Below are 22,932 nucleotides of genomic sequence, written 5' to 3' on the forward strand. Positions count from 1 at the left end.
ATAAATTGCTGTTATGGAGTCTTGATGTCATAAAAACTGAAACGATTTCTTTCTGATAAATACAAACTGTCCAAAGGTGTGCATATATATCATTCATCAATATGCCTTACAACTGGATCAGAAGGGGCTGGATCTATATTTGAAATAATAGTTTCTCCTTTCTCTGATCTGAGAGACAATTAACCTTCTAGTGAGGAGGGAAGTTTATAAAATGGAAAGGAAGAATGCATCCTCAGGTGACCCATAGAACTATGAACCACATTTGCCAGTCTGAGATTCTTCTCTGACTTTAATGTAATCAAATATCACCTGCTATTTTTATAACATTGTTTTGCACTAGCATCTTGACCTAGAGTCCATATTAAGTTAAAGATGAAAGGCTTTATTGTCAAGTCAAGAACAATCAATACTACCATTTTGCAGTATGTGGCATATCTTGCCAAATGCTAATAAGCATTACATTGTCTGTATTAGCACTAATCCTTCTGGTGCTGATTAGACAGTCTTACAGTTAGTGTTCAGTTCTGCTTTCCATTTATTATGGTTGTCTACCTGTTTATTCTCATCTAATTTCCACCATTATTTCCTCTCCCCACCCTTACTCCACACCCATATCTACCTCCAAGAAACACTCTTTGATCTAATTTTGATTTTCCCAGTAGCTAAAAAAATCAAACCAGAGTCACTGTGCAATTCAAAATGAGTGCTGACAAGACAATGTATGGGCTTGCTGGGGGATGCTAGGGAAGGTGACAAAACAGAACCCAAAATGTGTTCTGTGCCCACTGAATGCTTTATTTCATTTCTGCTACTCCCATCTGCTTTGGCAACGCAGCATAGTCTAGTCAAAAGAAAAAAGCACAGACTTTTAAGTCAGACAGAGCTGGGTTTGAATTCTAGGCCAACACTCAGGAACCCTATTAGGTTGGCACTGTTATACTCATGTTACAGACGACAATAGAGAAGCCCAGAAAGCTTAACTGACTTGCACTGTGTATATGCATGCTGTATTTGCCATACTTTCAAAAATATCAATGTGAAACCAATATAAAATTGAGTGGTCTTGTCTTTCTATAGGCCCCAGTCTGATTTTCACTTTACTGGGTCATTTGTAGCTAGGGATGAATATGTACAAAAGATCCCAGAGGATTAAACATCTGTCAGAACTGGACAATGGCTATTTCAGGGATTCCCTAGAGTCCCATCTTTGCATTTGCTTTTTGAAAAAAGCTTCCATTCAGTTCAGTTCTGAGCAGTACCATTACTGTGTATCTGGCAACATGGCACAGGATAATTCTGGCTCAATCTAGGCCACTCTGACAGGACAGGAGGTAGCCTTTTGCATCAAGCAAAAGGTCCTACCTATACCTTAGAACCACTTGTTAGAAAAGGTTGATCTGTGACAATGTGCAAGCCTTCCTGATTACCAATGTCTTGCCAATCTACAGACTATGTTAGAAAAGTCGGTAAATGTATTAATCTAGAACTGACAAAGTTCTCTCTGCTGTTTTTTAAATGCTGTGAATAGGTAATAAAAACAATATTAATAATAATAATAGTTATCTTTGAGTGTTTACTCTGTGCTGATTATTAAGCACTACTAAATCAAGGGTTTTTTTTACATGCATTAATTTCATCCTCTCTCAATAACACTGTAGTTCATTACTATTTTGATATAAAAGTTATAGCCTTTTCTTCACAAAACTCAGAGAACAGAGATCATTATGTGAGGTGGATATCAGTTTCCTGGAGGCCAGAGCCATTTTTCTGGCATATTCTCTAACACAGCACCCAGGCCTTTTTTGGCAATATCTGAGCCAGGCAGATGGGCACTTTGACTTCCCTCATCATAGAATTGAAAATATCAAATGCCTGGCATGGTTCCAGACTGCTTTGGGCTTTTGAAGGCCACTTGAACCCAGGAAAAATCATGCTTGTGCTGGAACAGACACATGAGAAGTAGTTGTTAGTTTGGTTCTGACAAGGAGTACCAAGTCTCAAGCAGAGCATCATATGGAAACTAACATCTCCATTCAAAACAGAGTCACATTCTTTTTGGTAATATGACAAATAATTTAAATGTGGTAAATTCTTTCCCATTTTAATCTGTAATATACTTGACATCAGAAGAGTGCTAAACCCAACTCACACATCTGTTTTCATAAAAAAATAAGTGATCTCATTTGTGAGATCCATTTGTGAGAAATGGAGCAATGTATGCAGTAATTAAATATTAAACTCAGTCAATAATAAAAAGCTTTATGGTTTAGTTATTTTTTCTGTAGCTATTAGGAAGCATCTAATACAGTAACTTGGCATTTAGAATTTGATCACTCAGATTACAGTATATCACCAATACTGCTACTCTCAACTTTGTTTGAAAAATGTCCGATTTTAAAAAGTTAAAATATTTGCACTAATTTTATTGTATTTATTATAAATATTTTCTGTTCAAGAGCAGTATCAGAGTAATACATCCACATAGAACTATCTCAATGGCAGAGAAGGGGGAAAAGTAAATATAGATGTAAAAAAATTCCATAGTTACCATTAAAATGTTAACTTTCTAGTTATCTGGGTTCATTTTTTGTTTTTACACTTCTTTATATTTTCTAAAATGAACATATATTATTTCTATAATCATAAAAATGGCTAAGTGAATCCCTTCTAAACAGCTCAGCAAAAAGTGATACTAAAGATCTACAAAAGAACAACTTATTTTATGTTTAATATGAGATAAAGATTTTATGTTTTATGTTCTCAAGGTAGTATGCAAAGAAAAATAATACGAAAGTATACCAAACTTTGGAAAATACCATTACGGTCTATAAATTATACAAATATGTTAATTACAAAACAGTGTAAAATACATTTTATAAGAAAGCCACATATAAATGCATCTGTTTATTTCTTTGTTCTGTTTAGTCAAAACCTATCTTATCCACATTATATTATAAGCTATGAACCATGTAATCAGGAAAGAAAACCAGAAAACAGGTTGAATTCTATAAAGCCACTGCACTTGAAAAAAGCCCACAGTAATTTGCAAGTGAGACTTTTCAAAAACCTTGGAAGACTGGAAGTAAGGAATAAGTTTCATTTTATAGCTAGAGAAACTAAGTAACAGAGCCATTTTTTAAAAACTGTATAAAGGAACATACAAAGTGAAAAGAAAGGCAAACTGGGATTTAGTTCTGACTGCTATTCTACTGATTAGCTAAACCATTTAGCCCTGCCTTTGTGGACAAGTTGAAGCAACAAACTAACTTAGAAACTAAAACCAGTTGAACAGGATAGGTTTGCAGGCAATACACCAACAATTCAGTATAATAATACCCAACAGCTAGATTGCTTTGTGTTTTTGGTACACTTTATAACTATTCATTAACCCACACAACATCAATGGATGGTGGGGCTATATTGTTAATGCAGTTCATAGAGAATGAATAAGTAAAAACATACTATAGGATTATAATGACTGCAAAATCAAATGAGAAAACTACAGCAGAAAAAATCCAATGCTTTCCTCTAATCAAACTTCAATCCACAAATAAAACAGGATAAGTTTGTTGAAATACCAAGCATCCCTTCTTTTTCCTTATTATTTCCATTAATGCTTCCCAAACTGAATATAACATCCCAAAAATGATAGATGAGACTGAAGAGAACCTAAAAACTACTCAGTTCATCAATCTCCTTCAGAGACAACAACATCTAAACTTTCTCTGGAATATTTTTTAAGGATTACACTTTTAAAAATCATTTCCAAAATTAAAAGGATCAGAGAATATGATGTTCTCCTTATATTTAACCATGTTACTCGTAATTTCTTGGTTTTGCGAGTAAAAGTAAAGTGAAAAAAGTAAAAAGTACTTAAAAAAAAGTAAAAGCACTCATTTTTTAAAAATAAATAATAAAAGTCTAGCAAGATTCCTGGTAATATGCCAGTTTCTAGGATGCATCTAAGACTGAAACAAAAGTTACAAAAATGAGTTATCTAAAGAGTCTACAATTTACTAAGCAAGGTTATTTAACATTCTACAGGCAGGTTGAAAACATTCCTACTCCTATCATTTTCCTTATGACTAGGCAGAATACATTCCTTTTTGTAATTGAATAAATTTCCCCTTCCCTCAGAGCTTAGCTGTCTCCCTGGCAAGGATATCATATAGAACAGCTGTTGTATTACCAGTATAAAAGCAATCCCAGCTGATCTAATTGCAAAGCATATGGACAGAATGAAACCAAACTTTTGGGGGCTCTATATCTTTAAAAGAAGAAATAATCAAAGCTCTTCTATTGGTAAGAGCTGTGAACAATGTTATGAATTCAAATTTTGCACAATATAAACCAGATATACTTCACTAAACTACTAATTAATTTGAAGTGGATGTATGAATTACATCCCCCAAACAGAATAAGACAGATAAAGAACGAGCTCCGTTTTCAGCCTTTACTAAGATATCAATTAAATATCCCCTAGAGGGATCAAATTGTAGATATGTTGATCCGACCCTATGTTTAAAATTTGTCAGTCCTCAGGAATTGTTTCCTTTCTTGGGTATTGTCTTCAGTAATCTATTTTCTTCAGAACCACAACTCAAAGAGAACAATTATCTCTGAGGCAGATCAAAATTGCTGAGTCAATGTCAAGAATTAAAAATTAAACTAGCCCTGGTGATATCACCTGACTTAATCTCACATAAATAAAAGCTTGTCATACCTTTTTATTCATTCTCCCCATTTTATTCATTTATTTTTTATGACTATAAAATTAAAATTGGATATGTTCATTGGAAAAAAAAAAGCCCTTGGAAAATTCAGAAAAACACGATTTAAATGACCCATAATCCCATTACTTAGCTTTAGCCATTTCATATTTTGGTGTGTTTCTCTTTTCCTACGTATATTGCTACTAAACATAATGTAAGCATTTTAATGCCCGCATAATAGTTCAGAGATTGCCATAATTTCTTTATCACAGAAGTTTAGAAGAATTCCTATTTCAAAAATCTTTACTGAAAGAACAAAACAAGTATGTAAACCAAATGAGAGTGGAACTGATTCAAGTGTGAACAATGATGTAGGAGTGAGAGGTGAGTGTTGGGAGGAGGGCCCAGAAGGAGACCCACTTGGTCTCCTTAGTCCCTCTACTGGCTCCCAAACACATTTGAGGAAACTCAGGTCCCCCCAAACAATACAGTTTAAAAACCACAAATCTAATCTACCTCTCTCATTTTACAGAAGAAATTTCTTGCCCAAGATCCCAGAACTGGTGAGAGAACTGAGAAAGAACGTTGGGTCCCATGGCTTACAGACAAACGCTCAACTTCTCCAATTTAGCTACTCTCTCTACAAAAGTCTTCAGATGTTCATTTGCCTACTGCTCTTCTTCCTTCACTAAGATAAATAGAAGGAACAAAGTTAGGTAAAAAAACTGAGTAATTAATGTAATTTGCTAGATCTCAAAGAACTCCACTTACCCTAAGTAAGTTTCATACTCTCTCTGTGAGTGAAGGATAAAAGGACAAAAGTTCATTTCAAAACTGAGGGAAAAGACCATGAGATTACAATATTTTCCCCAAGAATACACTGCTGAGGGGCGCCTGGGTGGCTCAGTGGGTTAAGCCGCTGCCTTCGGCTCGAGTCATGATCTCAGGGTCCTGGGATCGAGCCCCGCGTCGGGCTCTCCGCTCAGCGGGGAGCCTGCTTCCTCCTCTCTCTCTCTGCCTGCCTCTCTGCCTACTTGTGATCTCTCTGTCAAATAAATAAATAAAATCTTAAAAAAAAAAAAAAGAATACACTGCTGAGTATAGTATAGCAACAAACCATTCCCTCTTCTTCACTCATTCAATCATTAAATATTTATTGAAACTGTTTGGGCTGGACCCTGGGAACATAAATGTGAACAAAACAAACAGAAATCCCTGCCCTCATGAACTTTATAAGCCTCATTTGTTTGAATAAGCTACTTTAACCCTCTGAATCTCTATATTTGCCATCCAGAAAGTAAAAATAATAATATTGAACTACTGCTTTGTTGAAGAGTTAAATGACATGATATATGGGGAAACAATCCTGATAGGTAGCCAGGCATATAGTAATATGCGCTCAGTTAACATTAGTTACTATTCCAGCCTAAGTGTCAAATATCAGGAAGTGAGAAGTGAGAGTATCAAGTCTCTGTGCTACTAACACACTGATTTGAGGGAATACACCTGAAATAGTATATTAAGGTAATTCCAAACAGATTTCTACACTAGAAAGAAAGTAAATAATATATCAATCTGGGGAAAAAAAGGATATTTACATGAGCCCTCCCATCAAGTACTGTAGTTCACCTTGTCATCTACATCACACTTGTTTTCAATGACCAGTGGGCTCTTTCCTTCACAGTCAACCCCACAGAGTGTCTGGCAAAGAAAATATAAAGAAATCCTCAGGGGCACCTGGGTGGTTGTGTTGGTTAAGCCACTGCCTTCGGCTCAGGTCACGATCCTGGAGTCCCAGGATCATGTCCCTTATCGGGCTCCCTACAGGGAGTCCGCTTCTTCCCCTGACCCTCCCTCCCTCTCATGCTCTCTCTCATCTTCTCTCTCTCTCTCTGAAATAAACATAAATCTTTAAATAAAGAAGAAGAAGAAGAAAGAAAGAAATCCTCATCTTCACATACCATTTTTCCATCCTGTAATTATGGGCAGCAAATCAGTCAAAGATTTATATTCAACAGAATAAACCTAAAAGACAACAGTTTGAAATACAAAATATCAAATGTGAAACCCACAAAAACCTGCAAAGGTTAGGTCAATATTCACCAGTTATAGTGAATATTATAACAGAGGAAAGAAATCAAGCTTTATTCACACACACACACACACACACACACACAGAAAACTCAACAAAATATGAATGTCTTGGATTCTCTAAGAATACCTTATAAACTGTAAAGTACTGTATACTTGTTAATTATTAGAAGCATTCTGTTCACAATCAACTTTAGATTTCTACAAAGGAAATTCTGTCATTCAACAGATCAAACATTTGTTTCTCAACCAAATTAAACCTTTCATATTGGTATGAAGCCCAAATCCACCTATCCAACAGAAACAACTTATATTATTTGTAAACAGAAAAATACATTTGCTACTTATTCAAAGTATTTAATTATTTTGAAGCAGATAATTTCTGTTGTGACAAGGTTGTTGGTTGTTTTTTCTGTATTATTCCTTGGGAGAAGAAAGGAAGACAGAAAGACAGACAAAAATCTGGGCAATAAAAAAAGAGCTCAGAGTGAAAAGAAAAAACTTTCCTCTCATTATTTTCATATAAAGAATTAATATCATGTCCTGAAAACTATATAAATTATGACACTTTCTTCTCAAATGGGCTTAATAATCTAAATTAAATAGACTAAAAACAAATCCATAGGAAAAAAGTCAAAGTCACAGAGAAAGACAGACAGGTTTTGTTCAAAGTGCAAAGTGTTCAACCCTGTGCACCCTATTACCAGGCCATCTTCAAGGACATCTTTTGTTCCTCCAGAGAGACTTCTTGGAAGAATTGGGCTTTGAGAAGGCACTGAAGGAGGACAAAGTGGTAAATTGTTAAATAGAGAGGATAATTTGATTCCTTAAAGAACATGAAAGAATGGATGGGGCTAAGAATGAAAGACAAGAGTGAGAGGGACATATAGAGGAATTTGAAGTGGAAAAATGAGCAAGGAGAACAGAGGAAAGATTTTGGTTTTTTGTTTTTGTTTTCTGTTTTCTTAATGAGGGAAAAATAATGGGGAAAGGTTTTTTGGTGTTTTGTTTTGTTTACAATAGTACTTATCTGTGAAACAGTAGCATAACCAGAGGGATTATTTTGACACAAGTTTATCATATGTACTTAGAAGAGACATCTACGAGGATAATTCTTTTGAATAAGCCTTTTCTGTGATCAAAACATATAGGTGTCCAAACATTATCTTTTTCACCACAATTTTTAAAAATCTCCCTTCAAAATTACTAGTGTAGTCTGGGTAGTTGTTTCCAGTGAAAAACAGATAAACCAAAATACGTACTTGAAAAAGACTAAATGACCACAGAAGAGGTGCCTGTAACATAATCTCAACATTAGTAATAAAGATTTTTATATCACATCTATAGTAAATAAACAAAAATCAAGATCAAGGCAAAAAGCATGAATTAAAGCTCTTTATAATGAAAAATGTCATCTAACACTGTCTTTCAGCTAACCAAGATCTTATATTTCTATTCTCCTCTGATCTATTAAGTGCCCTAGAGCAGTAATCTCTCTACCCATAATTTACCCATCAGTAAAAACAGTACTGTGATACTTTTCTTCCATTCTTTTTATATGGGTGCCAGAACGTCTGGAAGTTAATATGTACATGTTTAGAAATGCTGAGATGAAAAGTAATGCACACTTTAATTTTATGGGTCTTTAAAAAAAAACTCAAAATAAAAAGACCTGGTCAGATTATTTCAATGTGTACATTTTCAATTAGCCAGAAGGCTTCCTGGGGTTGTAATTCAGAAGATTTGAAACTAATGTTATGGAGTTTAACTATGCTATTCCAAAAATAAATCAGACTAAGGAATTTCTGCAGAAAGCTAGGCACTTAAGCCATGAATAAGATACAGTAAATTTGAGAAGTCCCTGGGCCTGGCCCTAAAATGAGTACAGACAAACTTCTCTATCACAGACCATATTAAAATTGAATCAAAGGAAGATTTAGAACTACAATTTAAAATCACAGTTGTAAAACACCGCAAAACTGAAAATTTAAGGAGGTGAATGAATAGCATACAATGGAGTGAAGAGAGTAAATGCCAGTAGAACAGTAGACATTTTCTCAGATTGGTATCCAAGGACCAATAATTTTTAGCAGACCAGCTTCCTTCTCTTCTCTTCTAGAACCAGAATGACTACGTTTGAATCTAGGTTCTGCCATAGCTGGGCTTCTGTGAGCCCCAGTTTCTTTATCTATAAGGATAACAATAGTATCTAACTCAATTGTACCTAACTGTTGTGAAGATTAAATAAATTGGTATGTATAAGGTGCTCAGAACACGGCCTGAAACATAGTAAATACGATATGTGTTTGCAATTACTGTTACAGTGGCCCATAAGCCCTCAGACCTGATGCCAAGTATCAGAAGACCCAAAAACCAAAATTCTTTCTGTAACTCATTTGGCAGCAAAACCTGACCCAAACACATGCAAGGCTATTTACAGTCTTTATTTATCCCACTCACTGTAAATATACATGCTGCAAATTTTCTTTTCTTTTTTTTTTTTTTTTTTGCTGCAAATATTTTGCTACAAATTTCTTCATTTTGCCGCAAATATCTTCATGTATTTGATCATAAGATGCTGCCCCAGACTTCACTGGGGTACATTTATTAAATTCCTAAAATCCAAGGGAAAAAAAATTAAAATTCTGAAACACATCAAGCCCTATAGGTTTTGGATAAAAGATAGTGGACCTACATTACCTCTGGAGCCTGAACAATTTCTATGTCCCTAAAACAAATGGTATCTTCTTAAATAAACACAAGCAAATGATGCTCTGTACCTACAGCAATTTTTTTTTGGATTTTAGGAGGAAGAAAATTTTAGGAGGAAAAAAATTTTAGGAAGAAGAAAACATTACCCGGTATAGTTAGGAGGGCCCTGCATTCCCAGAACGTTCCTCTCAAACAAAATCCAATCGTGATATTTTATTTACTTGTCATACCAGTCAGAAAAGCTCTTAAAAAGCTCTAAATTCTAAGGCTTGCTTAAACAAGGCTTATTCTCTTAACTTAGACCATAAATAAATTATTAAGACTCTTTGGGGGCAATAATGTGCCCTGAATCATGCATACCAAATCATCACAGAACTTTAAAGCTAGAAGAGACCCTTGAGAACTAAACTATTACTCCTTCCCTTCCAAACTATCTTATAATTCATAAATTTGCTCTACCCTGTGAGGTAAGAATAACCTGCTCTAACTTGTCCTTAGACTCTGTCTATAGGAACACCCTGTAGGTGAATGTGAATAAACTGGGTGGGGTACACTAACAGACTTGGGATCTAAAAGGATGGCTTGAATCTAACACAATACATCTACATGTCTGGCAAATGTCTCAGTTCATACTTTAGAAAATAACAAGAATTTCCCAGCCTGGAATGAAGAAACAGTCATCTAGTACATGTTTTGTTTTGTTTAAAAAAAAAAAAATCGGCTTAGTTATCTTAATGGACTCAATGAGTCAACAACATAATGTGGCTGCCCCACAACGGTACTGTGATTAGGAACTAACTACATCAACAGTAGTATAGCATCCAGAAGGAACGAGGTAACTGCCCTCTCTACTGCAAGCTAGTTAGACCATATCTGGAGTATTATGTTCAGCTCGGTGCTCCACGCTTTGGGAGAGACGCAGAAAGATGAGGACAGTGAGGGAATGTGAAACCATGTCACATAAAGAACAGTTGAGGGAGCTAAAGTTATTTAGTCCAGACTCTGAGACAACACGCTCACTATCCCCAAGCCCCTGAAGAACTGTCATGGCACAGAGAGAGACAGAGAGAACAGACTTGCTCTGCATGGCTCCAAAGGACAGAACCAGAACCAACTTGTGTTAACAACAGAGAGAAAGATTTCAGCTAACTCTTGGAAGTACTTCTTAAAATGTAGAGCCACACTAAGAGGTAGTGGCTTCTAAAGTCCTATCTAACCCTAAAGGTCCACAGTTTAAAAAATCAGACACTTGTCATCGCTTTAATCTCTTACTGCTGGTAACCACCATCCTCTGGCATCACAACCTCTCCCTTAACTCTTCTTAAAATGTCCTACCCAGCCAACCAATCAGCCAAATGTTTTGCGAAGCCTGTGGGAGGAAAATGCCTGTTTGCTGGGCAATTAGTTTCAGTTTGCAGATCAGTGTCCTTATAAACAAAAGAGGGTCCTAGCTGAGGGGCAGGCAAGAGCTCTCAGCTAGACCTGAGAAATGAAAGAAATTCTTATGAAATCAAAGAGCAGGTAGAAGACTCATCTAATTATATAATATATTATCAGTAGCATTCAGTCCTTACAGGAACACTAAAATAAAATACCCAGTACAATCATCTTCCCAAATGCCAGAGAATCCAACTCTGCAAATCAAACTAGGTATCTCAAGATCAGTTAGAAGCTTTCCTTCTGTCAAAGAGATGTGGGTACTGTTTGAAGTAGACTAGAACCCATGCTCAGATAAAAAGGTCATCCTTGATTGCATCACACTGTAAAGCCAAAACTACATATCAACAGGCCCACAAAGTGCAGTTCAGCTGCTGAGAACTGGACATAGGCAATCCATAGTGCATTCACATCAAAAAAGTAAGAACTGTGTTATATTTAAGACACAGAAGAGCTACCAAAGTTGGACAGCCTTCTAAAACTTTTGCCACCCAAAGACCATGATAGACAACAGTCTAAGTTAGCCCATGGAAATTACTAGAGCCTTGAACAGTTCGGATGGCGCCTGTTACTCAATCCAGCTTTACTTCACTTGAAATTGGATTCTCTGAAACTCCAACTGAAGTATTGGAGAATATGTCCATGATGGGCTTAACAAGAACACATTCTTCCCTGAGCTTTGTAAACTGAACCCCCGAAGCAATCTAAATGTCCATAAGTAAAGGATTGCTTTAAAAAATTATTTTATGCTTATACCAAAAAATGCAACTGTTAAGAAGAATAAGGTAGGTCTTAAGTATGGACATGGAAACAAATTCACGATATATAGTTAAGTGAATACAGCAAGCTGTAAAAACTGTATGTGTAAAATTATTTTGAGGTTTTAAAACTATTTTTAAGAACCGTCTGTGTATGTATGTTCATATATGCCCAGAAAAACATTTGAAAAGAGATCTGTTAACAGTAGGAACCTCTAGGGACTGACTGGAACTAGGAAGCAGTAAAGGAGTGACTTTCACTTTTTCCTTTGTAGACTTCTTGTTCTTTGTATTTTTTGGAAGTAAAGGTTAACTTTGTGATTTAAAAACAGCAATACAAAAATAATAAAGGTAAAATAACATCAATTATACAGACTTATTTATCGTACACTAACCACTCAAAATAAGTAATCTTGCTACTACTTAAATTCTACTGTGTGCTTCAAACTCTGGAAAATCTAATTCATCCTTTTTCTATTATGTTTTACTACAACAAAAAAAAATATCACAGTACTACTAGGTTTCTCAAAAAAAAAAATTGTAGTCATAAGGATAACTAACACACACATGGTGCTTTTACTCTGTACCAGGAACTGTTCTAAGCACCATAAATGTATTAACTTAGTTAATCTTCACAGCAATCCTATGAAGTAAGTACTATTATTATCTTCATTTCACAGTTGAAGAGAGGTTCAGTGACCCGACCAAGATTACGCGGTTAATAAGGGGCAGAGCTAGGATTCAAACCTAAAAATGGACTCCAGAGTCCATACTCTGAACCACTGTACTTCCTGTGTCTTAGTAATATGTCAATCTCTCTATACCAGAGCCAAAAAAGGTTACAGTCAAAATCCCACTAGTTAATATACTCCTTCAAGCTAGAAGAGATGCCAACTTAGCTTTTTATGGTTGAATAATCTGCATTCCTACTGATGTCAATGCCACGCTCCAACCCAAGATTCAAGACGGTATTAAGACTCATAATCATGTGGGAAAACTCTCCACAAATTCAATTATAGTCCAAAGTCCATACCTGACTCTACAGCAAATCACTGAGCCTAAGAATTAGGTCAGAGATCCATTACTGTAAGTACAGCTTGGCAAATAGTTTGGACAAATCTCCACCCCAACGTAGCAAAGGAATTCAGAAACTCTTGTCCGAGGTCTTGACAAGGGAGTTTTTATTTGTTTCGTTCCAGGCCCGTTTTAGATTAAAAGGAGACAACAACAGGAGTTGTCTTCAACTCTGCTTGAAGACTCCAGTCAGGAGGAAGAAGGGCCTGTTTTCTATGCGGACTCAAAACAGACACCGGCATCTCTGAGCATCCTCCAAACTGAACCTTCCAACTTAAGGAGGAAAAAAAAAAATGGGCGTCCCTGCTTAAATTGTGCATTGGTCCAAACCTATTGACCTTGTAATTGAGGAAGGAAAAAATGGTGCAAGGAAGGGATTTAACCTAATTTATAGGCATGCTCAACCTAGATACACACCTGCCCCAGATGACCTATTGAATCCACTTATTTGCAGGGAAAACATGGATTACAATGTCTTCTCCCCCCGCCCCCGTGGTCTGTCCAACTGTGGTAAACAAATTCCTCAGTATCTCTTCCACCTGTCACATGCACGTTATACATATATGCACTGTGTGTACATGCGTGCACACATTATACACACACACACACACACACACACACACAGGGACGAATGAGCAAGCACACGGAGGGTTCGGAAGGAATCCCTTCTACTCAGTTTTTGACCCATTTGTTGAAGGAGGTACTATTCTGGCTTTCAAACTTCCCGAAATAACCCAGGCGGAGAGGCAGGGTGAATGAACCGAACCCAAAAGTTTGCGCCCATTCAGGGTCTCTGACAAAGGCCCGAAAGCCCGGTTTGGAAGGAGATGCGATGCCTTCCATATCGCAGCCGCCCCCCTCCCGGGGAAGCCCAGCCCGGGGTAGGGAGGGGTGGGGGGCGACAAAAGACTTTCCAGATTGGGGAGGGGGAGGCGTTCGAGCTGGACCTCGAACCTCCCCCCTTGGGAATCCAAATCCGGGGAAACTTTGGGGTGAGGAATGATCAATTCCGGGCACCAGCCGAAGCCTGGAGGCCCGGGGCTGGGGTGAGGGTGGGCAGTCGCGCCGCGGGGTGCAGCCCGCGAGGGGCGCGGGGACTCACCTGGGGGAGGGGCGGAGGGGGCCTCGGTGGCAGGTGGGGTGGGCGGGACGCTGCTGCCGCCCGGGAGCTCGGGGGTCGGGCTCAGCCGAGTGGTGGGCGCCGGGAGGGTGGTCGCAACCGGGGTGGTCGGCGCCGGGCCAGTGGTCGTCGAGAGGGTGGTCGGCGCGGGTCGGGTTGTCGCGCGAGGGGTGGTCGGAGTACGGTCCGCCGCCGGAGGGGCGGTCGGCGAGGGGCTGAGCGGTGCCTGGAAGGTGGTCGAGGCGGGTCCGGCCGTCGCCCGAGGAGGGGTGGTCTCCGGGGACTGGGCTGACGAGGACGCCGCCAGAGGCTGGTGGACCGTAGTGCGCGGCGCTCCGGTCCTCGGGGCCTGGGCCGTGGGAGTCGTCGCCTTAGAGAAAGGGCGACTGGGCTCGCCCCGTAGCCCCGGGCCCGGAGACGCGTCCACCTGCCCCGCGGCCCCGCCGCCACCGGTGACATTCCCCGCCGAGGTAGCTGAGGCGGCGGCGGCGGCGGCGGCGGCCCAGCACAACAGGGCGAGGACGCCCAGGCTCGGCAGGCTCCTCATGGCGCGCTCGGCTCCGCCATTCATTCATTCAGTCATTCAGTCGGTCGGTCAGTCATCTTCTCCTCCCTGCACTCGGACCAGGGAAGCCGCCGCAGCCGCCACCGCCACCGGGCGCACCATCGCCACCTCCCTCTGACAGGCGGCCGGCCCCGCGGGCGGGCCCCAGCGCGGAGGGAGCGACCCGGCCGAGCGCGGACAGCCCGCCCTCCCCGATTGGCAGTCTCGTCGACCTATGGGAGGCCACGCTGGCCCACGTGATCCGCCCGCTTCCCGGCCTCTTTGTAGCCCCGCGGGCCAATCAGAGGGCGTCGAGGGGAGGGGGCGGTGTTAAGGCGGGAGGAGGGTGGTGCGAGCCCCTCTCCAGCCCTTCGGGCTCGCGGCAGCCCCGGCTTTGTCTGCCCGAGGAGCGGGGCGCGGGCCGCGGGCATCGGGCGACGCCGAGCAGACAAAGGACGCGCCCCGCGCGGCAAACGCCGGGGCCAAGTCGTCTACTCCACTGGGCGGCGAGGGCGACCCGGGGCGGGGAATCCGCTCTCGGGAGCTTCCCCGCCCTCTTGAACAATGGGGCGCCGGCGCCGCACCCGGACTCGGGTGGAGACTGGGCTGGAACCCCCACAATGGGCGAGGGCGGCAGCAGCGAGGATGTAGAGCTCAGCATTGCTTGTGCTGCCCGAGAACGCCTGACCTCGGCCCTGCGAGGTCCGCCCTGCCGTTCCCATTTCAGGGATGGGGAAACTGAGGCCCATGCTGAGGGCCCCGCTGAGCCAAGACCCAGGCCGGGACCAGACACCTGCCGTGGGCCTCGGCGCCGTGCCAGGCGGGACCCGGGTAGTAGAGACCCGCCGGCAGCCGAAGGTGCAAGCTTCCCGTGTAGTGGAGACAGACTCACATGCACACTTTGCCCTGACCCTGCACCCCATCCCCTCCCCGCGGAACAACAGGCTCGGATGGGGTTTGAACCTCAGCGTCCTGTTTCCTGCTGAGCGATTTTGTGGCCTGAGCGCAGTTTTCTCACCTCTAAAATGGGCATGATAGACAGAACACCCCCACACCTCCTGTCACAGAGATGATGTGAGAATTCAGTAATGCACTGAAAGAGTTTAAACCCAGTCCCCGGCTCGCAGTAAACCCTCTTCAATGCTCACTAGGCGCAGGGTACTGTGCTCGGACAAGTCCCACGCCCCAGCCCTGAAGTGTCCTCAGCCGCCTGCCCACTGCAGGGATTGGGGTGGGTCTGATAGCAGAGCTTGGCCCCGGGTGACACCAAATCCTGTGTAAAGCTGGAATTCCGACGCGCAGCCTCGCGCCGTCTGCCCAGGATCCAGAGCCTGCTCAGGCGCTGCGGCTTCTAGGGAGAGCCAGGCCGGGCGGGTTTGTCATCTGACAGGGCTTAATCCCAGCCCCAACGCCAACCCATTCCTGGCCTCTCCTACGGGATGCTTGCCTTTGTGCATGGTTTCCCATTAGTCACTGGCCTCCAACCAGAAAGGCCGGATGAGATTTGTATGTGGACTTGGGTATATGTTAATCTAAAAACGCGTTTATTCACCTGCGTGAGTAGTAAGTGGGGAAAGGATCTGCACAGGCTTGTGGATGAGCATAAACATCTTTGTGAGTCTGTGCGTCTGAGTATTATATGTGTTTGTGTAAGTTTATGAGACTGGTGTCTATTTTGTGTATTGTGTGCTTTACGTATCTGCACACGTACTGGTGTATGTTTTATGGGTATTTTCTGCAGGGTTAGTTTCTTTTTATTTCTGAGCATATATGGGTGTGTGTGTTGGTAGGTCTGTCTATGTATGGAAGAGGACTGCAAAATGAGAGGGGTGTGTGTAGGTGTTCTGGTTTTAGACCAATATTTAGCAAATGCAAATTAAGATTCTGTTTTTACTTCTCTTGGGTAAGGAGGTGGACAGGTCAGCCCCTTCCCCATGTCCTCCTGCTGATTCTTCCTAGCCTTCCAAACCCCAACCAAAATACCATATCCTTTAAGAGACTTTCCTGGAATTAAACACTCCATTCCCATCTGCCCATGGCCCTTTGTTTATTCATTGATTAGAGTCCCAATCTATCAGTCTATCTCTCCCCTGCCTCTTCCTGAAAGGATTAAGAATGGCTTTCAGAAATGTATACAGTAGGATAAATTGAACTGCCCACCCGGCTTTTTTTACTTCTCACAGGCACGCATCAACCATTAATACTAAAACTTGCAATTTATGTGTCTGTCTCTCCCATTAGGCTGTTCTCTCTGTTCTTAGTGCCTAGCAGGGGTAATATGTGTGAGCACTAATCCATGCTGATAAAATTGAATTAAATTGAAAAGAGATGGTGCCATGGAAAGAACTCATAGAGTCAGAGAGACCTGGCTCATGATTTCGCCAGCTATGTAACTTTGGAGGAAATATTTTACCTCTCCGAGTCTTAGTTTTCTTGTCTATAAAGTGAGGTCAGTAAATTATGTCTCACTTAGGGGAGCTGAAGATCGAAGAAAATTTTTTCACAGAGCCCGGTATACCGAAAGTGCTCAACCTGTGTACGTTCATTTTTCCTTTAGACCAGTGCTGACTTTGAGCCTTGTTGGCTGAAGGACCACGACAAAAACCTGTGTCATAGCTTCCCCATCAGGTGATCATGGTCTGATGGTTGCCCTACCAGCTATCCACAAGTGATAGCTGAAAAATGCTGGGCTGGCCCTAAGATGTGCTAGATCAGAGATTCTCTGGCAGTAGGGAAGAAAAGCTGATGCAGCTTCTTTGCCTGGAGAATCACAGAGAAAAACTAGAAGCCCTTACCAAAGTGCCAGCACTCTGCCTCAGACAGGGATATGACCAGGCTTCTAAAATGGGTTAATTACCCTGTAATGTGTCTAGAAAATGTTGAATTATTTTGAAAGCTAATTGAAGTGGATAAATGTCAACTCATTCAACAATTAATTCTTTAAGTTTTTTGCTCTGCCTCTATCTCTAAACCACAAGATAACTTTTTTTTTTCATTTCTTAGGAATAATAATTTTGTGTTGAAAAATCAGAAACACTAAGGGCACCTGGGTGGTTCAGTTGGTTAAGCTGCTGCCTTCAACTCAGGTCAAGATCCAGAGGTCCTGGGATCCAGCCCCAGGCCAGCTCCCCACCCAGCAGGAGTCTGCTTCTCCCTCTCCCTCTGCTTCTCCCCCAATCACGTTCTCCAGCCCTGCACCCCCCTCCAAACCGCTCGTGCTCTCTCTCTCAAATGAATAAATAAAATTTCTAAAAAATGAGAAACACCTTAAATATCCAATATCAGACAAGGTATTATTATGTCTGTTCAATTTAATCATATAAAGTCATTGTAAGGGGGGATCTGAAGACAGTATAGTAAATATTCAAAATAGGTCATTGAGCTCTTATTGTGCTAGCATTACCCTAAAAGCCACACATGCAATATTTTGTTTAATCAAACAAAGAACCCCAGGAAGAAGGCACTATTACTATCCTTATTTTACAGATAAGGAAACTAGGGCACAGAGAGGTTAAGACACTTGCCCAAGGTCACTTAGTAAGTGGCAGAGCCAGAAATCAAACTGAGGCTCACCAGCTCCAGTAGCTCCCTTAACAACTATGCTGTAATGGGAAAATGCTTATGATAGAACGTTAAGAAGAAAAGAGGGGGGGAAATATAGCTGTGACTCTACCTATAACGGAATGTTGGCTGGCACTTTTCCCATTGCTCCAGACCTGTGGCTAAAACCCAGGGCTCTAAGAAGAGCTGACAACCCACCCATGACACATGGGGCCACTAGACTTACTAACGAGGGGCCACGGAATAACAGGGTCAGAGGGGACCTTGTCAGAGCAGATGAGCAGCCTGAACTTTCTCCTGCAGACAATGGAGATGCTGTAAAGTGCCCCATCTGATTCTCCTTTTAAACTCAGTACCCAGCACGATGTCAATGTCCTATATGCAGGACAAGGATTGTTGGTGGAGGGGAGCCTGGGTCAGGGGCAGAGTGGGTCGGGCAACCTGACTCTTGGTTTCGGCTCAGTCATGGTCTCGGGGTTATGGGATAAAGCCCTGCATCTTTCTCTCATTTTCCCTCTCCCCATCCCCCACTCTGCTCTCTGTCTCAAATAAATAAATAAATAAATCTAAAAAAAAAAAAAAAGAGGAATTGTTTGTTGAACTAAATGGAGTCTTAGCGAGTGGCAAACACTGTCCTTGGAGTTCTGCACTCATAATGTATTTATTTCCCAAAGATAGGGCTGTCCCATAATTGAAAGAACAGGAATTTGAGTCTCTTAGAGGTAAAGGGATTTGCCCAAGATCTACCCAGCTCCAAAGCCCAGGCTCTTCTTGAGACTCCACCATCCATTAATGTGGCCACTATTTGTTGCACATAGTAGGAGGTCAATGAACACATACTGGAAAAAAGGACACATACACATGAAATTTTACCCTCCTATAAGAGCAGAATTTAAGAAAAAGGAAGCTTTAGGGGTTCCTAGGTGGCTCAGACATTAAGCATCTGCCTTCGGTTCAGGTCATGGTCTTAGGGTCCTGGGATTGAGCCCTGCATCAGGCTCCCTGATTGGTGGGAAGCCTGCTTCTCCCTCTCCTACTCCCCCTGCTTGTGTTCCCTCTTTTCCTATCTCTCTGTCAAATAAATAAGTAAAATCTTTTTTAAAAAGAGAGAGAGAGGGGCGCCTGGGCGGCTACAACGGTTAAGCCTCTGTCTTTCGCTCAGGTCATGATCTCAGGGTCCTGGGATTGAGCCCCCCCATCGGGCTCTCTGCTCAGCGGGGTGCCTGCTTTCCCCCCTCTCTCTGCCTGCTTCTGCCTATTTGTGATCTCTCTCTCTGTCAAATAAATAAATAAAATCTTAAAGAAGGAGAGAGAGAGAGAGAGAAAGAAGCTTTGGGAATATGAAAAGAAGAGAAACCATAATAAAATAATAGACACAGCTCAGCAAAATAACTTCATCTCCCAGATTCCAATAAAACATGGAAACTTTCCCCTTTCTGGTTTCATTGAAACAGCAATGCTGACATGGACAATTTCTAATCCTCCCGGAGCCTGGCCTCCTATCAGATGTGGCTAAATGCAAGATTTGGCATCATCTGCAGACAACTTTTGGATTATTGGGGCCTCTATTAACAAGGCTACCCAGCAAAGGACACTAATAGAAAACTCACAAAAGAAGTACAAATGGCTACAAAACATGAAATGTTGTATATTCAACCTCAGTAGTCAAATACATGCAAATTAACACAATGAGTTACCTTTTTTCAAAAAACTGATCTGGCAAGAATTTTTAAAAACTGATAATATTTGCAATGACATTTGCTCCCTCAGTCTGTTGATAAGAATGTAAAGTGATAGAACTTCTCCAAGAAATCTTAAAAGATGTCTGTGCTCTTTAATTATTTCCACTTTTAAGAATATATCCAAGGGAGGGGCCCCTGGGTGGTTCAGTTGTTAAATGCCTGCCTTTGGCTCAGGTTATGATTCCAGGATCCTGGGGTGGAGAGCCTGGAATCAGACTCCTTGCTCAGCCGGGAGCTTGCTTCTCTCTCTCCTTCTGCCTGCACTCCCTCTGTTTCTGGTCTCTCTCTCTCTCTCGTCAAATAAATAAATAAAATAAATAAATAAATAAATAAAGACTTATACACAAAAAATGTTCATCAGAGGGTAATTGATAATAGTGAAGATTAGAAAAATCTGAACAGGTCACAGTGAAGGATAGGTTAAGTACTTTTGTTATATGACTTCTCTATGTTGAGCCACTGTACATTATTTTTAAAATGACATGCATGAACGAAAAGCTTACAACATAAAAGAGTGAAAAAAAAAAATAGCTTACCAGTACACACCTCTTAGAATGGCCAAAATCTGGACACTGACAACACCAAATGCTGGTGAAGTTGTGGAGCAACAGGAACTCTCATTCATTACTGATGGGAATGCAAAATGGTTCAGACACTTTGGAAGATAGTTTGATGCTTTCTTATGAAATGAAACATATTCTTACATATGATTCAGCATATGATTCCTTGGTATTTATGTAAAGGAACTGAAAACGTATATCCAGATAAAAGCCTGCCAATAGATCTTTACAGCAAGTTGTGTTCATCATTGTCAAAACTTAGAAGCAGCCATGATATCCTTCAGTAGGTAAGGGATAAACAAACTGTGGTATATCCAGACAACAGAATTTTATTCAGCATTAGAAAACAATGAGCTATCAAGCCATAAAAAGATACGAAGGAAACGTAAATGCATATTGCTTATTTTTAAAAATGTAAAAATATATAAGGGACTATTCATACTATGATCCCAATTATGTAAAAGAATATATATATAAAAGACCAAAAGGAAATACACCAATATAGGAATAATCTTTGTCTCTGAATGATTACATTGTGGGTAAAATTTTCTCCTTATATTGTTCTGCATTTTCCAATTTTTTGTAAGATTTTATTTTTTAAAAAGATTTTTTTATTTATTTGAGTAGGGCAGGGGCAGAGAGGGAGAGAATCTCAAGCAGACTCTGTGCTCAGTGTGGAGCCCGATGTGGGGCTCAATCTCATACCCCTGAGATCATGACCTGAGCCAGAACAAGGAGACAGATGCCTAACAGACTGTGCCAATCGGGTGCCCCTTAAGATTTTATTTTTAAGTATTCTCTACATCCAACATGGGGCTCAAACTCCCAACCCTGAGATCAAGAGTCGCATGCCCTACTGACTGAGCCAACCAGGTGCTCCTGCATTTTCCAAATTTTTAGTTATAACAAACACATAGCACTTCAATCAGGAAGAACCAGCAACAGAATTCACTTGGATCTGGGCATATGTCTGCCAGCCACATCGTTGATCTGCATCCATGGAATCTCTCTTAGGATAAGAGAAAGTTCTAAGTCATACATTCACATTAACTGCAAGGCACCTTCTCTAAACAATGAAGCTAAATGTTGAAATCCTGCTTCAAAGTCCTTCTAAAAGATGCTAAAAATAAGCTCGGAAAAGTGTTTGCTGCAGTTCTTGGAGATCTACTGAAGGACGTCACTGGGAGTGGGCACCAACTCAAACCCTCACTCGTCATCAGTGTTGGCCGTAGAGCAAAGAATGTGAGCCATTTGGGGGAGGAGTGGGGCCAGTGCTTTCTAAATAACCCCTTCCCTTAGATTGCTGTAATTGTAATAAAGAGGATCACTGACAGGTGCAGAACACAGAACTTTCACTATCATTATCTCACTTGAACTTTGCAGTCACTCTGGAGGGAAGATGATAGTAATAGCAGTAATGATAATATTATATTTGTGACTAACATTTATCGAGCACTTTTATGCCAGGCATCAATGCTGACCACTTCGTGTACATTATCCCTTTTCAGTCCTTCTACTGTAAAGTGGGCATCTCCACAAAGGTCAGTATACTGTCACTTAAAGAAGTGAAATGGCTAGCTCAAGGTCACCAAGCCAATAAATAGGAGAACTAGATGTATAGCCATTTATCTGATCCTCAAGTTCAGAGTGATTTCCAATGCTTACTGAACTTCCTCAACGTTGATTATTTTTTATTGCTATTATTAAGAGAGACATTAGTGTAGCAGTAGACTGCTGGGTACAATGCTGGTCTTTCTAGCTGTATAACCTTGGACAAAACACTGAACTTTTTTTAAATTTAGATTCAATTAGCCAACATATAGTACATCATTAGTTTCAGATGTAGTGTTCAATAATTCATCAGTTGCATATAACACACCCAGTGCTCATCACAGCATGTGCCTCCTTAAAGGCCACCACCCTGTTACCCTCTCCTCCCATCCACCGCCCCTCCAGCAACCCTCAGTTTGTCTCTTATAGTTTAGAGTCTGGACAAGTCCCTTTAGCTCTGTGTCTCAACTTCCTCTTCTTTAGAATGAGGATCCCAATGTCTATCTTATAGGACTCAAGGTCACACAAAACAATGTATAGGAAGTGTTGAACCAAAGCCTGCCCCAGAGTAAACATTCAAATAACACTGGAACGTGTCTGATTTTCCTAAACCTTGTCTTCTCACTTGGGGGGTCAAGTGCAGGAGAGTACAATGTCCTTAGGGTTCAGTGTTCCGAAATTCTAGACTCTCAGAGGAGTCAAACTCCCTGACCTGCTTCCATGACCTCACCCTTCTGGAAGAACCACCCCCGCCCCCACGCCCCGTTCATTAGAGGGGGCACCTGTCACTGGAGAGGTGCCTAGCATCTAGGCCTGGAAGAGTGGCAGGAGTGAGCACTTGACTCCTCGGGCACCCCTAAGAAGTCCAGGCCTTCAGAATTAAGATGGCCTTTGTTGAGGGGCACCCAGTGGGCTCAATCAGAAGATCATGAGACTCTTGATCTCAGAGTCATGTGTTCAAGCCCCATGTTGGGCATGGAGATTACTTTAAAAATAAATAAATGATTTTTTTTTTTAAAGATGCTCTTTGTTGAACTGTTCTGTAATAGCTATGTCAATTTCACGCTGGT

General features: G+C 41.2%; 1 protein-coding gene across 1 annotated transcript in view; it reads right to left on the reverse strand.

Moving 5' to 3' along the window:
• Positions 1 to 14,638, reverse strand: part of MEGF9 (multiple EGF like domains 9) — an 84,297-nt gene extending 69,659 nt beyond the window's left edge. Inside the window, exon 1 of the mRNA XM_004775645.3 lies at positions 13,887 to 14,638. Coding sequence (XP_004775702.2) covers positions 13,887 to 14,475 — 589 coding nt within the window. The 5' untranslated portion in view covers positions 14,476 to 14,638. The remainder of the gene's footprint in view (positions 1 to 13,886) is intronic.
• Positions 14,639 to 22,932: the final 8,294 nt, after the last annotated feature.

Source organism: Mustela putorius, unplaced genomic scaffold (assembly GCF_011764305.1).
Source record: "Mustela putorius furo isolate JIRA1106 unplaced genomic scaffold, ASM1176430v1.1 tig00000596_pilon_pilon_pilon, whole genome shotgun sequence".
Classification (NCBI taxonomy): domain Eukaryota; kingdom Metazoa; phylum Chordata; class Mammalia; order Carnivora; family Mustelidae; genus Mustela; species Mustela putorius.